The following is a 15,685-nucleotide window of genomic DNA, read 5'->3' as shown; positions in this document are numbered from 1 at the left end:
TACTAAGATTTTAATTGTAAATGTTTAATAGAAATACACAATCTTTAGCGTTCTCAGACAGCAATAAAGGGGTTTATAACAATCAGTCACTAAGAATACAAGATTCTGCCACAAAGATACAGCATAATCTGCTGTAAAGCTGATCTGCCCAATTACACATAGAAAGTCAGTTGAAAGAACACCAGAAATTAATACAAACAAATGTTGACAGAAGTTGCAGACATGCAAAATATCCTTCGGTGCTATGAACTTGTAAAAATATCAACCAGCCTATGCTAATCAGATGTTTTTACTTAGGTCAAACCAGGTTTCCATCTTGGGCTCAGAGAAATAACATAACCCACTGAGTCCCCTTTCCCCCAGGAACAATGGGAATGGCAGAACAGAAAGAGCCGTCATACCTCAAATTCTTATATACAAACATTACTTGGTTTACTTGGAATGTATTAGGGAAAACTGATGTTTTCGACAATGGCCAAATCATAGTGTCTAGAGTTTTTTCAGTTCCTCTGTTGGTGGATTTCCTGCCAGGAATTGTTAAAGGCTCAGCTGGTGGTTCTCCAGCCAAAGATCTCACTCTGTTTTCACTGTCCTACTGCAGACAGGTGAAACAACAGCAAAATAAAAAGCAGGTGTTTTTGAGGCCTAATCAAAAACAGTTCCACCAACTCACTCTGACACAAGTAAATCGACTCAGTCAGTGCAGGGGAAGGAACACTGAGTTTTTTATGTCTGTGCACAGCCTAAGACAGTTTCATAGGTATTTTTACTTGGCCTACTCTGATGTTTCCAATTTGCCACAGGCTGCATGGCCAGTTTGACCCTTTGATCCCTGTAGCACCATTTGCATTTGGAACTCTTATAATCTCATTGTTTTCTAACTAATGTTTCATCTTTCTTTCATGTTGAAAATAGTTCTGATTTAGCTAGGAATGAAGTATATGATCATGGTGTCCCAAGGTTCTGACTGGTTTCTCTCAAATCACCCTGTGCCTCTCCAGTGCCCACGCAGGTCAAGATGTTGTTAGAGAGACCAAAAGATTCAGAGGTAATATGTGTCCTCCAGCCCTACTCGGACTCAAAAATGTTTTATCAATGACTGAGTAAAACTCGATTTCCAGAAAAATCAGTGCCAACCCACTTAACAAGTAGCCCCTTGGGTACAGAATATATTAGGTCCTTGTCTGAGTCACTTTCACGGCCTCCTATACAGCAACGTAGTCTTGCTTTTTTTTTTTCCACAAGCAATAGCTGAAAAGAACAAATCCCAGCTATAAGAATGGTCAGTAGCTGGTAGCTTCAGGGCACTGAAGAAGTATCTCTGGCCTGTGTGAAACAGACTGACTGGACATGGAGTGGGTAGAGGTAGGGCTGAGTCTTTTGCTGTCATTAACAGAATACACAGGAATGAACCTGTCATCAGGTATCAGTAATCCATGTCATGCAAGTACTACACTAAGATAATACAGTAAATTCAGGAATGTTACTGGGGAAAAAGGAAGATAGCCTCACTGAGAATTTAATCATTTAACTTTAAAAAAACTTTTACATCAGTACAAGAAGGTAAAACTAAGAATTATAGATTAGGCTCAAACTGGCAAGAAGTCATCTAAATCTCTCTTTTTAGTGGATCTTTTTCTTTTTTTGTCCAAAGCGCCGCCTGCGCTGTTTATAAAGATGACGGAAATTTATGTATAATCCTGAAAAAGAAAAGAGGCCAATTAGAAATGAGAATCTTTGTCTCTGTTTATAAGCAGAAGCTTTTGGGGCAGGACAGTCCCTAGTTGTCTGTTTTTCATATCCCACGGCCCTGTGCTTACTGCAGTTGCTCAGGAAGTACAACTTAGAACAAATATTAATAATGCACTAGAGACAATTCAATTTTTCCCCAGTGGGTTCTACAATTTAATTTTCTCCCATATTTTACTATCAAAAATTTCAAATATACAGAAGATAAAACCATTGTACAGTGAACACCACCTAGATTTAAACTTTAACTTTTTTACATTTATCACATACCCATTCCCATCTCATTCTTTATGTATTTCAGTGTAAGCTGCAGACATCAGTACACTTCACCCCTAAAAATTTCATTAATTAGAGTTCAGTATTCTTTTTTTTCCTTTCTTTTATGGTAGGATTTATATAAAATGAAATACACAAATCTGAAACAGAGAGAACCTAATTTTTAATTCAAGGCTATGCAATAATAGGTATTAAGCAATAGCCTAAAAGGTATGAGACACTTTTCTAGGAAGCACACAATTCAGTGAACTAGAAAAACACAGGATTTAAGAGCCAGAAGAAAATTTCAATCCTACGTGATCACTGAGTAGTTCTGCAGCTTAGTCTCACCTCAGTTTTCTCACTGTACAACAGGGTTAAAAACACTTATTTTACAGACACTGTGAGAGAACGTATGTTTGATCCATACACAAATATAACTGGTTGTTATACTGCTTCTAAATTATGTAGATTTAGGATTTATTTCATTCTGAAGAATAAGAACAACTACATATTCATTGTAGGCAAACTATGAATACAGAACCTTGTAAGTTAGAATATGCAATAGCTTAAACAACACAAGGAAAAGCCACTAGGGTTAGTGCACATTAAAATACATCTACCTGGGACTTCTCTGGTGGTCCGGTGGTTACAACTCTGCGCTCCCAATGCAGGGGGCCCACGTTCGATCCCTGGTCAGGGAACTAGATCTTGCATGCCACAACTAAGAGCCTGCATGCCACAACTAAAATCATGCCTCAACTAAAGATCCCGCATGCGGCAACAAAGATCCTGCATGCCGCAACTAAGACCCGGTGCAGCCAAATAAATATTTTTTAAAATAAATAAAATACGTCTACCCTTCTAGCTTTTTTAGTAAAATGTTTTAAGGGTCTTTCCAACACTTATTCCTTTTTAACACTTTCAGTAGGCCCACCTCATGGAGCCTAATTACAGTAGTACTAGATTTATCCAGTAATAGAGGTAAAGAGCTCTTTTAATGAGTGCATTTTCCAAATTGAAGCTTACTCCCTTAAAGCGCCAAATGTTTTAACATTTTTGGTTTGAAATCTTTCTGAAATGGAAAAGAAGAACAAATGGAATAAAATTTAACCTTTGGCAGATGACCTGCCCCCATAATGTATATTATTTAACTGCACTTCTGCCATGTGCTGATTCCGAGGGGCTCCTAAAGGGTGTAGGTCTCTTCTCCCCCACTTCTAAATGACCAAGATCGGGAATTCCCTGGTGGTCCATTGGTTAGGACTCCGCGCTTTCACTGCCAAGGGCCCGGGTTCAATCCCTGGTTGGGGAACTAAGATCCCACAAGCCACGTGGTGCGGATAAATAAATAGATAACCAAGATCACTGGGCTTTCCAATTTCTTGGGTTTACTTTTTGTGGTCTCCCTCTCAGTCTGGGGAAGCCAGCCTCCAAGCTGGTCCCCAATAATCCCTACCTCCTGGTATTTCATACCTTTGTGTAGTCCCCTCCCACATTATACAAGGTTGATCTGTGTAAGAAAGAGAATACAGCAAAAGTGATAGTATGTCGGGGCTTCCCTGGTGGTGCAGTGGTTAAGAATCCACCTGCCAATGCAGGGGATGTGGGTTAGAGCCCTGGTCTGGGAAGATCCCACATGCTGCGGAGCAACTAAGCCCCCGTGCACCACAACTACTGAGCCTGTGCTCTAGAGCCCGGAAGCCACAACTGTTGAAGCCCACGCGCCTAGAGCCCATGCTCCGCAACAAGAGAAGCCACCGCAATGAGAAGCCCGCGCACTGCAACAAAGAGTAGCCCCCCAGGGCTTCCCTGGTGGTGCAGTGCTTGAGAGTCCAAAAAAAAAAAAAAAAAAAAAAAAAAAAAAAAAAAAAAAGAGTAGCCCCTGCTCGCCACAACTAGAGAAAGCCCATGTGCAGCAACAAAAGACCCAACACAGCCAACAAATAAATAAATAAATAAATCTTTTTTTAAAAAAGTGATAGTATGTCACTTCTGAGTTTAGGTTATAAAAAGCAGTGTGGACATGATAGAAGTGCTAATTATCACTATAATGGCAATCTTATTACAATTGATAAATGTATCAAATCAACATGTTATACCTTAAAGTTATACAATGTTTTATGTCAAATATATTTCAATAATAAATAAATTTTTTAAAGGCAAAAAAAAAAAACGCAGTGTGGCTTCTGCTTTCTTCCAGACCACTTGCTTTGGGGAGAAGCCATTCATGAGCATCCACGTGGAAAAGTACTATGGCAGGAAACTGAAGCCTCCTGTCCACAGCTACATAAGTGAGCTTGCAGCAGATCCTCCAGCCCCAGTCAAGTGTGCAGAAACTGTAGCCCCAGCTGAGCTGACAGCTTGACGAAACCTCATGAGCGTCCCTGAGCCAGGGCCACCCAGCTAGCCTACTTCCTGACTCTCAGAATACATGCGAGATAATAAATGTTTTCTGTCTTAAGTTTTGGGGTAATTTGTTACACAGAAAAAGATAACCAGTATACTATCTGCTGTCACATCCTTCTGTTGCCAGGAGACCACAGAGCCATACTTCAAGGCCACCTCAAGACTTTTGTGAAATACAACAGGGAGAAATATATGTAAGTATATTAAAATGTGTTAGAACTTTATCTAAAGTAAACAATCCTCATAATTAGGAAGGCTTTTAAATCTCTCATATTTGCAATAATTTAGGTTTACTTCTCTTTCCCTTCTTTTAGTGCTTAGTTTTTATGAGTTAAGGCAAAACTTCATGGCTTTATATTAAAATTAATAAATAAGCAACGCTTTACATGAGGAGGGGGGTGCTTTCCTATTGTTAGGTAGAAGCCTTCTGACGTCTCCTGGCTGCTCGGAGGCCTTTACTGCCTTCCCTCCTTGCTGCCAGCTGTATCACCACCTCTGTAATAATTCCTCTGGATAAGGGATCTGCTACTGAAATTAGCAGAAGTAAAATGAGCTTTTTATTCATTTTTTATTCAGTTTTAAATGAGCTGCTTACATTGTTTTAAACATGAGTATGGTGAAGTCCCAATGACCTAGAGCATTTCAAGAAGACACAACTCAATCACTGGAGATGTGGGAAGAAATACTTGCACACATAGCATATTCTCCTAATGGGTCTGTTTTGCAAAGTAATCATCGTTCTCTAACTTATTTCTACTCTTTTGAAAGTAAGAATACTAAGAAGGACTTTTAAAACTCTGAATCATTTAACTCTACCTTCTAAGAAGTAACAGAAAAAAGGTCTATTACAGAGCCAATACTTACCTAAAAATAATATTATAAGATAAATCTGAAGAAAAAAGGAAAATCTAACTTTGATTTTCACTGGATATGGCAACGAGAAGCTGAATCTTCCTGTTTCATTAAATATTGGAATGGACTGGATCACTGAGACGGCTGAAAAGCAGAAACAAGAACGTTTTAGAAGCAAATGAAATACAGTCACATCTACTGATGGAACCTTCTAACCCCTCAAAGTTTCTGGGTTTGTTGAAAATGCTTCTTCCCCCTCTCTCTGTACAATGGGCTCATGTCTCTTTTCTTTTCCCCCTAGCTTCCCTAGGAAATAAGCCTCCAAGCTGACAACAAGGATAAATGAGGAACAGTCATCTGATAGCACTGGGCTTCCTATTCCATAAAATGAAGAGAAAAATCCCTGACTCGCTCACTAGGTGTTTGTCGTAATAAAATGAAGTCATCAATAAGAACTTACTTTGGAAAATTAAAAGTACCATATAAATAAGAAGCATGCAGGGCATGACCACCCGGCTTCCGAACCTTAACAAAATGAGCTACTTCCTTGGAACAGTCTGGATACCAGGAGTATTGTGGAAAGAAGCCACTAGAAAGAAATTCTTGAAAAGTTCAATGCCCAAATTTCAGACTAAGGCTGGCAGAGGGAGGAAGAAAGATCTGGCCACCCCTTGGAATTAAGGTATAAACCTAGAGTTCCTGAAAGTACCTTCTGCCAAACATCCCAGAGGATATAGGGGAATCCACATAGTGTAACGAAGCCATGTGAGCACCTTCCAATCCATGTCAATGCAGGAAAGCATGTAGAAGGGGTACCTATTGAAAATAAGGAATTAACATGTTAAAAGCCACTGAATGCAACCCTAGAACATCATTCAACAATAATTTCACAATTAGCCACACATGGCTTCTTCTTAGAATTATAAACTCCCATCATGCTCCTCCTCCAATCTTCAAAGGATATGAATTCTCAATAATGGCAGACTAAGTTTAGGTCTCAAAGGAACCCTCTATGAAAAGGCTCAGTATATAGAACAGATGCTCAGAAGCATTTTGGCTTTATTCCTAGTTGATCTACATTCCAAGTAGGTAAAGATGACAGATACTTTGACAGACACTTTATCGCTGCATAAATGAACATTACCAAAATTAAAGTATACAAAAGACCTCTAATCTATAATCAGGAATACTCTGTTTAAAAAGAGATAACATAAAAAAAAAGAAAGTTGCTTCCTCCCAAACAGTGAAAGTTAATATTAAGTACCTATAATCTCTTTCACCTTTGTGTTAAGTAAATTAGAGGGTATACTGAGTGCCATGGGATACAGACTCCATTTAAACACAATCTAGGACTGCTGATGTCTTTTCTCCCTCTTAACTGTCAACTTTACCAAAATACCACCAAACCTAGAGCTGAGGAGTCAGTTTGCAAAACCAACCCTCCACTTGACTGAAAAGGGAACAAGTATGGAGTATGTATGGTCTGGTAAAGAACACATCTACTTTAATTGGATCTTTTTTTTTTTTTTAAGATATTTCTTCTATTGACAACTGAGAAAGGAAGAATCAGATAAGAGGTCAATTCAAACTTCAGTAATCTTGTAGTAAAAGATTCATTTCTATCATCCCTTCTCGAAGGCTAGTCTTTACTACTCCCATCCAATCTGGGATGCTCCTTCAGCCCTATGTTCCTTCAGCCCTTTCAAGAATTTTTCCATGTGAATGAGTCCTCTCTTTCCAACAAGACAGCAAGATCCTGAAGGGTAAGATCCTTTCATTTCTCTGGATCTCTCCCTCTGCTCTCCAGTGCCCAGGCTGGTATTATGATCCATTGACTGTTTAAAAAAAAAAAAACTGCCTCACCTTTACAGAGCACACAGATGCAGGTAGAACTCTCCACACATAGAACCTTAATCTCAAATCAAATGAGACTCTGGATAAGACAGCAACTCCCTCAAGAAGAGAGCTGCTCCAGAGTGGGAGAAGCACTCAAACACCACCCTGGCATTTCTACCCACCTCAAAATTTCAGCTGTGCTCCATATATAAAACACAAAGAAAACCACAGCTTTGTTTTGCATTTCTTCCATGGTACCAAAGACGATAAACAAAATGAAGTTTCTTCCAAGAAGCTATTAAAAGGACCCAAAAGAGAGAAAGAAGTTTAAAATATATTTTCAAAAAACAACATATAAATGTATTATCTGAAACGTAACCCCACTAAATTCAAGGTAAATAGAAAAAGACTGAGAAAACTCAGAACAAGTTAAAGTGCCCAAGCCAGTATTGGTGGATGTGTGTGTGTGTGTGTGTGTGTGTATTACACACGTTCAAACACAGTTTAAAGAATACTGCCAAGTGAACATCTGCATCTGCATAACACAAGTTAAGAAACAGAACGTTACCAGTGTGGCACACCCCCTCCCTCCCCGTAGTAACTACTATCTTTTTTTTTTTTTTTTAATATTTATTTATTTTTGGCTGCTTTGGGTCTTAGGTGCAGCATGCGGGATCTTTCGTTGAGGCATGCAGGCTTCTCTCTAGTTGTGGCGCGCAGGCTTAGTTGCCCCACAGTATGTGGGATCTTAGTTCCCTGACCAGGGATCGAAACTGCGTCCCCTGTATTGGAAGGCAGATTCTTAACCACTGGACGACCAGGGAAGTCCCAGAAACTACTATCTTATGTTAACCATTCCACTGCTTGTCTTTATAGTTTTACTACTTATGTATGTATTCCTCAACAGTATATTGTTTCATTTTGCTTGATTTTAAACTTTCTGAAATCATACTCTGTATTATACTCTGACTTGCTTCTTACTCAATGTGACATTCCCAAGATTCAACCATGTTGGCGCATGTGGTATTGCCCAACTCCAAAAGGCTTCATTCACATTGTATTCTACACGAATGGCATGCACTGGAGGCATGTGATGTGATGACACCAAACCTATCTTGCCCTAGAAATTCTACCCTGATGCTTATTTGTACCAGTCTTTGATATAAAAAAATATTATTTCATATTAGTGGGTCACTCACTATCCGCTTTTATTTTTTTGAACTATAAAAAACAACCTCTTTCCAAGGACAGAAAACCAAGAAATAACAAGGCTATTGTATTAACACCCTTTACCATGCAAGTGATACTATCAGAATGCCAGAGTTGATATGCCAGAAAAGGGCTGAACTATAAAAACAGCATCCAGAAGAGACTAACCAACAGTCACCTGATTCCCCGAGTCTGGGTTGGTGGTATCTAAGAATGTATAACTGCATGTAGTTAGGGAACAAGGCAAGGAAGTTGAAAGGCTTTGATGTCCCATTCCTGAGAGCAATCTTCCAAATATTAGGAAACAACCTAGATGTACTGGGGGTGGGGGGGAACTCCCCACATGAGTCAGAAGAGCCACCTTCATACATGGAAGAAAGTGCAAAGTGAAGAGAGTTCCCACGTATTACACCACCTTCAGTGACCTGAGGTGGTAGGAGGCCAGGCACACCCCTATCTAAGAAGAGGTTAGGGTTTTCCACTCCTGCCTGAGAATCAAGCTTCCCTAGTTTTAAAGCTCTTTTTATAACTTTGTGATATCACGAAGATATTATAAAGAATAAAACAGACCTGAAATGGCAAAAGTCTATTTTAAAAATATCCCTCAGGTTTCACATTTTCCAACCTGTTCAGATAAAACAATGCTATTCCTGTGCAAATAGGTATTTTTACTAACTGAGACTTCCCAGCAAAGTGTGGATACCTACTAAATAAACATTGAAACCTTTCATTCCCCACCCTCGAGCTCAACTGTTCAATACCTGGAAAAGAGAAGGTATCACTGGTGACTTAGTGACTCCAATTGCTGCATTGATAGCTTCCACAACTGCCAGCATCTGGCAGAAATACATCATGTCAGCCACGGTGTGGAACGTGTCATAAAAGGACTCTATGGGACAAATACACATTAAGGGTAAATCAACTGGCAAATTCCAACAGAAGTATTTTGCAAACTAGATAACTCTTTACACGAAAGGAATTTTAGGAAAAGTATACTAAACATCCAGTCAGAGTCAAGTTCACTATTCACCCCTCCATGGGCCTGAATAGTAAATTCTACTGTTTACCAGAAAGTTAACACATAAACCCTGTATGCCCTTCTCAGTTTTAAAAGGCAAGAAAAGACATATACCTAGACTTCACTCAGTTATTATATGCTGAAAAATCTATGTATCAAGCACAATGATAATTCTTTTCAGATCCATTATCTCATTTATACATATATCAACTGCAACCTAGCCTTTTAAAATCTCAAAAACTGTACAATCAAATAAATGGGGGCTTCCCTGGTGGCGCACTGGTTGAGAGTCCGCCTACCAATGCAGGGGACACGGGTTCCTGCTCTGGTCCGGGAGGATCCCACATGCCGCGGAGCGGCTGGACCCATGAGCCATGGCCACTGAGCCTGCGCGTCCGGAGCCTGTGCTCCGCAACGGGAGAGGCCACAACAGTGAGAGGCCCGCATACCGCAAAAAAAAAAAAAAAAGAAATGGTATAAACCTAAGAGTATGGAAAGTTTGAGTAAACCATAGTATATCTATTTCATGGAATATTATATAACAATTTAAATGATAGTTATTCCTTATATGAGGACAACAAATGTGGTATCAATTTGGAGTGCTCCATAATTTAATATCCTTCACTTTTCATACTGATCCTCACTTGACATCCTGCATTCGTACATTCCTCTTTGCAGTGTTTCTCAGCCAGGGCACCAATGACATTTTGGGCAAGACAATTCTCTGTCCTGCACATTGTAGAAGGTTCAGGATTCTTGCCTCTCTGCCTATTAAAGTAGTGCCTCTAAGAAATGGCGGAGTTAGGCACCTTACCAACAAAGATGACACTGCAGGCACCTCAAAAGAATACAGTTTAAATATCAAATGAATAAAACAAGCCCCTTGCAAAAACTAAAAAACTCTCTAATATTCTCACAAAAATGATCCACTTTACAATCCTGCTACAAAGTCAAACGCAAAAAAATGAAGAATGGTATATAGTGTTATTGCATAATTTTGCTGGAAAACTTCCACCGATAAGTAAGTTCAAAATTTGACCAAATCTTTTTTTTGAGGAAGTAATGCAAAATTACAATTTAAATTTTTCTATATATAAGATAAAAAATGTATTCATAATTTTAAATGTCCCTTGTCAAGACAAAATCCCAATCAAATCTTTTTGTTGCCATTTACAATGAAATTCTGGTATCCTTTTTCAGGGGATTCACTTATTAATTTCTTGGACAAATTATCTTTGAAGAATGAGGTTCTCCATTACTTTGAACTAGAAAGTTGTGACTTAAGATTGGGCATATGGTAAATAAAAATAAGATCTTGTCGCTTTGCCTCTGATTTTACGGGAAATTCATCCTTGTTTCAATTCAGGAATAGAAATCTGATTTCTAAAATGACTGTTATAAAGAATATTAATAACATTAACATGCTTATAATACTGTTTTAAAAACAAGATGCAAAATTGTACACAGTATGACTATAATTTTTAACTGCAGGAGAAAAAAAAGACTAAAAGGAAACATATGGAAATATTAACAGTGATGGACAATGGCTTATTCACCTCCCCTTCCATCCCACCGCACCTCCTCTCTGGTTTTCTCCCATTTTCCAAATGTTCTTAAATCAGCCCAATTACTTTTATGATTTGAAAAAACTTTTTAAAAGTTCTAAAAGGCACTCATATGTTAATGGATATAGATTTAAATAGTGGTAGTATAAAATAGTATACTCTTTCTGGGCAGTATAAATCAAAATCCTTAAAAGCTATCTGCCCCTAACACATTGTAAAGCAACTATATTCCAATAAAAATTCATTTTAAATAAATAAATAAATAAGATAAAATAAAAATAATCTGCCCTTTAATCTCGTAATTCCACTTTAGGAACTGTTCCTATGAAAGTTATATGGGTTTAGAAAGATATACAACAAGGTGCCAAGAATCTGTTGCTCTGATAGATGGGATTATAGTAGAGCTTTTGTTTTGTTTTATTTAAGTCTTTAAGTAATTAACACATTTTTATAATTAGAAAAAAAATTTTATTTAATAAAAAAGTATTAATAGAGAGAGAGACAACAGTTTCTACATAAGCCTAAGAGTTTGCTATTTCCTTCGCATGAGAAGTTTAGCACATACATGTTTACGTGAAAAAAACAAGTACATGTGTAGAATCTGCCATTCACCAACATCCTTTATTCAAAAAGAGAGAATTGCAAAGGGCAAACTATGACCCTGGGTACCAGGCCCAGGTCCTTATTACACCTTTGAGGACTGATAAGAATTACACCAGCAGCTCCATTCCTAGGTGGTTTAGGAAGGGGCTCAGAGCCAAAATAGAAATTACAAATCCAGGCACCTTAAACACATGACCCAGATAACTTAGCAGCTTTTGGAGTGGATCACCTAACAGTTAGCAGGCTTGAACATTCAGAATCGATCCAACTATGTTAGGTTAAATAAATTATTTATGAATTTGAATGTACCTAGTCATTCCATGGGACTTGTGATAAATTCATACTAGTAAGAGCTACAGATCTGAGAACAACTGTCTGAGACTTCCTTTGTTTCTTTAAATAACTCATCTGTAGACCTCTGGTTACGCATGACTATAAGATACTCAGCATTTGGGAAGTTTTTCACTAGCCTGCTACTGTGCTTTACAGAATTCCAAGGTATTAAGAAGGCTGGAAAAACAACACGCACTTCTTTCACAAGATTCTGGAGCTAATTGCAATTCACCTTTACAAAACTCAGATGGGAAAATTTAGGACTGAAGAGTAAAATAGTCTACAGGATTTTTTTCTCTTTTTAAATAGTTTATATTTTCCATTATGCTCATATTTTTCCTCATATTTACTTTATAAAATAGGGAAAAAATTTTAAATGATCCTTTCAAACCATTTGAAAATGGTGCCTTTTCTTCCAATCATTTCACATTTATTGGTTCAGCATTTTTTCTCCTTTTTATATTGGTGTGATCAAACTGGAAAAACAAATTTATGTTACCTTTTTAGCCCATCATAAGTATTCTTCCGTATTATTACAACCTCTTTAAATACTTTATATTTGCTTTACAACATTCCACTGAGTGAACAATCTAAACCAATCCTTCATTGCTGGACATTTAGGTAGTTTGTAATTTGTCACTAATATAAATAATGCCATAATGTATATCTTTTTGAAAAAGCTTTTCTTGTAGTTTCAATTATTTCTTTAGAACGTATTTCCAGAAATGAAATAACCAAGTTCAAGGATATGAACAGTTAAGGTTCTCAATGCACCTTGCAAAATGATTTTCCCAAAGAGCTGCTGTACTTATGGACCCTCCCAGTAGCCACTGTTGTGTTTATTTTAGCATATGTTGTCTTGAATTAGGTGTCTTTTACAACTTTGCAAACTGATACATAAAAAATAATATTTTTCATTTCCTTCACCATTACTGAGTTAAACATTTTGTTGTGTGCTGAATTAGTTTTATTTCCTCTTATGAACTGCCTGTACATGACCTTTATTTATCTATTGGGTGGAGTTTTCACATTTTAAAATCAATTTGTACAAGTTCTTTATATGTAAAACAATCAACAACCCTTGCCGATATTTGTTGCAATTTTCCACCAACCCTGCCCATCCCCATTTTGCTCAACTCAATATGCTTTTAATCTTTAATGTTGTTTTGGCTGGATGTTTTTACATATATAGAAATTTAGGCATTTTATGTAGTCAAATACATTGACCTTTTTCTTCATGATTTCTTCTATCACTTTTAAGGTTAGAATGTCCTAACCCTCCACATGTGATTTTATAAAAATTTACTTTATCTTCTATTATGACTTAACTTTTTGATATATGGCTCCTAAATCCTTTGGGGGGATTTATTTTTATATACAGTGTGAGAAGAGTCAAACAGATTATCTGCCTCCCAATTTTTAGAAACATTTCCCATCTAATAAAAAAAAAAAAATGATTGGGGCTTCCCTGGTGGCGCAGTGGTTGAGGGTCCGCCTGCCGATGCAGGGGACACGGGTTCCTGCCCCGGTCCGGGAAGATCCCACATGCCGCGGAGCGGCTGGGCCCGTGAGCCATGGCCGCTGAGCCTGCGCGTCCGGAGCCTGTGCTCCGCAACGGGAGAGGCCGCAACAGTGAGAGGCCCGCGTACCGCAAAAAAAAAAAAAGATTGGAAAATACTTTCCACTGATGATTCCTTTTTTTATCATATCCATAATCTGGAGATATATATATAAAATGTAAGACCTATTTCTGAGCCACCTAATCTGCTCTATTAATTACTCAATTTTATTATCTATTTATTGTTCACAATAAAATTTCAGAATACTTTAGATCACATTCTCAAAAATGTGCTGTTGTCATTTACTTTGGCCAGAATTCTGTTAAACATATAAATTAATTTAGCAAGAACTAATATCTTTTTTTAATATAAATTTTTATTTATTTATTTTTGGCTGAGTTGAGTCTTTGTTGCTGTGCGTGGGCTTTTTCTAGTTGCGGTGAGCGGGGGCTACTCTTCATTGCAGTGCATGGGCTTCTCATTGCAATGGCTTCTCTTGTTGCGGAGCATGGGCTCTAGGCACGCAGGCTTCAGTAGTTGTGGCACAGGGGCTCAGTAGTTGCAGCTCACGGGCTCTAGAGAGCAGGCTCACTAGTTGTGGCGCACGGGCTTAGTTGCTCTCCCGCATGTGGGATCTTCCTGGACCAGGGCTCGAACCCATGTCCCCTGCCTCAGCAGGCAGATTCTTAACCACTGCGCCACCAGGGAAGCCCCAAGAACTAATATCTTTATGATAGTCTTTTCATTCAGTTTTACAATAGTCCATTTAGTCTATTTAGGCTCCAAAGGGGTGAGATCCCTTAAGGACTTGTATAACTTTGACACTGTGAGTATCACATCAATTTATTTAGTTATAAATGAACTATCAAGCAGTGAATAAGAAAGGGATGTCAGCCCAAGATGTACCCCTGGCTAGCTGTGTGGATGTGGACCATTTCTTTGACAATCTCCAAGCCTGTTTTCTCATCTATTATATGGACAGAACATCCAGTCTGCCTGTTTCACAAGGCCAAGGGAAGTGAACCATGTGAACATACAATGAAAGGCATGAAGTGCTACACAAATATGGTGGGGGGTTAGGGGGTGGGAGTGGTGGTATTGTTAATACCAAAGGCAGAGACTGTTACTTTTGGTGAATAGGGGGCCAAACTACTGAAAAAAGAAAACTAGCCTTGAAATTTTGCACTTGCCTTTTCCCAAGATAAGGAACCGCACAGTCATGTTGACAAATATCCAGGAGAATCCCAAGAACTGCACTAGATTATACATGAATAGGTATCCTTTCTTCAAGCTTGCAAGAGCTGAAAAGCAAAGCAAGGTGGTAAGCTGTTAAAAGCAGTAGTCACAGCAAGAGATGGGTATGTGGGGCATACTTGGATGACTTCATCCCTCTTTACTACTTGGGTGCCCTAAGCTCCCCAAAAAATACCTGGCCCAGGTCTGCACCAACCTGGGCTCCTGGTCCCATAGAAAAACAGATAAGGAAAAATTATAAGGAACATTGTATTCCAAGGTATGTGTTCAGCAGTCTTTCCCCTCACAGCATTGAAGAGTAAATATACAGACTTAACAAATCCAAGAGGGAAAAAGAAAAATTACTTCTGGCAAAGAATGACTGACTAGCTAAGGAGGCATTAAAAGGAAATAAAGCTATACTCAGCTCTTGCTCTTGTCATCTTAATATAATCTACAGTTTCTTCTTTTCTAGAATTCTTTTAGGTCATGCAGGTCAAACTAGCTCAAAGAGATAGAAACTGTAATAAAAATTTCTGATATTTGCTCATATATCCATCTAAACAAGCATTAACTGAACACCTACAATATACAAGATACTGTGAGTAGCACTACTGAGATTCAAGGATGGTTAAGACATGATGTGCCCTCAAAGAGTTTACAATCTAAAAACCGTATTACAAGATTGAGAGTGACAGGTAATGTCTTGTGAAAATTTCAAGGTGAGAAAAATGACTTTAGGCTGGAGAAGCATGTATCAGGCAAGTCTGCATGGATGAGATGGTATCTGATCTGGGCTTTGAAAGATGGTAGAATGAGGATATAACCAAAGGAGGAAAATTACAAACCAAGAGGCAGGAAGGAGAATAAGGGACATTAATTTTGTCTGCAGCCTAAGGGTTTGTGAAGACAGAGCCAACTATGGAGTTAAGGAAGGAGTAAGGAGCTTAGACAGAGTCATGGTTGAGTCAAAGGAGTAGGGCAAAGGAAAGGATAATTCTTGAGAAGAACTACAGAGTTCAGGTGTTGCTGCTACATATGTATTCCTACCTACATATATTTGT

General features: G+C 38.3%; 1 protein-coding gene across 2 annotated transcripts in view; it reads right to left on the bottom strand.

Moving 5' to 3' along the window:
- Positions 1-13: 13 nt before the first annotated feature.
- Positions 14-15,685, bottom strand: part of HACD3 (3-hydroxyacyl-CoA dehydratase 3) — a 33,005-nt gene continuing 17,333 nt past the window's right edge. The window contains exons 6-11 of one of the 2 annotated variants that reach the window (XM_007448115.1): positions 14,579-14,689; positions 9,072-9,199; positions 7,284-7,396; positions 5,975-6,081; positions 5,278-5,409; positions 14-1,700 (exon numbers count right to left, since the gene is read on the bottom strand). In XM_007448115.1, the coding sequence (XP_007448177.1) occupies positions 1,624-1,700; positions 5,278-5,409; positions 5,975-6,081; positions 7,284-7,396; positions 9,072-9,199; positions 14,579-14,689 (668 nt within the window). In that variant the 3' untranslated portion in view covers positions 14-1,623. The remainder of the gene's footprint in view (positions 1,701-5,277; positions 5,410-5,974; positions 6,082-7,283; positions 7,397-9,071; positions 9,200-14,578; positions 14,690-15,685) is intronic. The other variant, XM_007448116.1, reaches the window with a different exon arrangement.

Source organism: Lipotes vexillifer, unplaced genomic scaffold, assembly GCF_000442215.2.
Source record: "Lipotes vexillifer unplaced genomic scaffold, Lipotes_vexillifer_v1.1 scaffold713, whole genome shotgun sequence".
In the NCBI taxonomy this organism is placed as follows: domain Eukaryota; kingdom Metazoa; phylum Chordata; class Mammalia; order Artiodactyla; family Lipotidae; genus Lipotes; species Lipotes vexillifer.
This window is presented reverse-complemented; position numbering and strand designations above follow the sequence as displayed.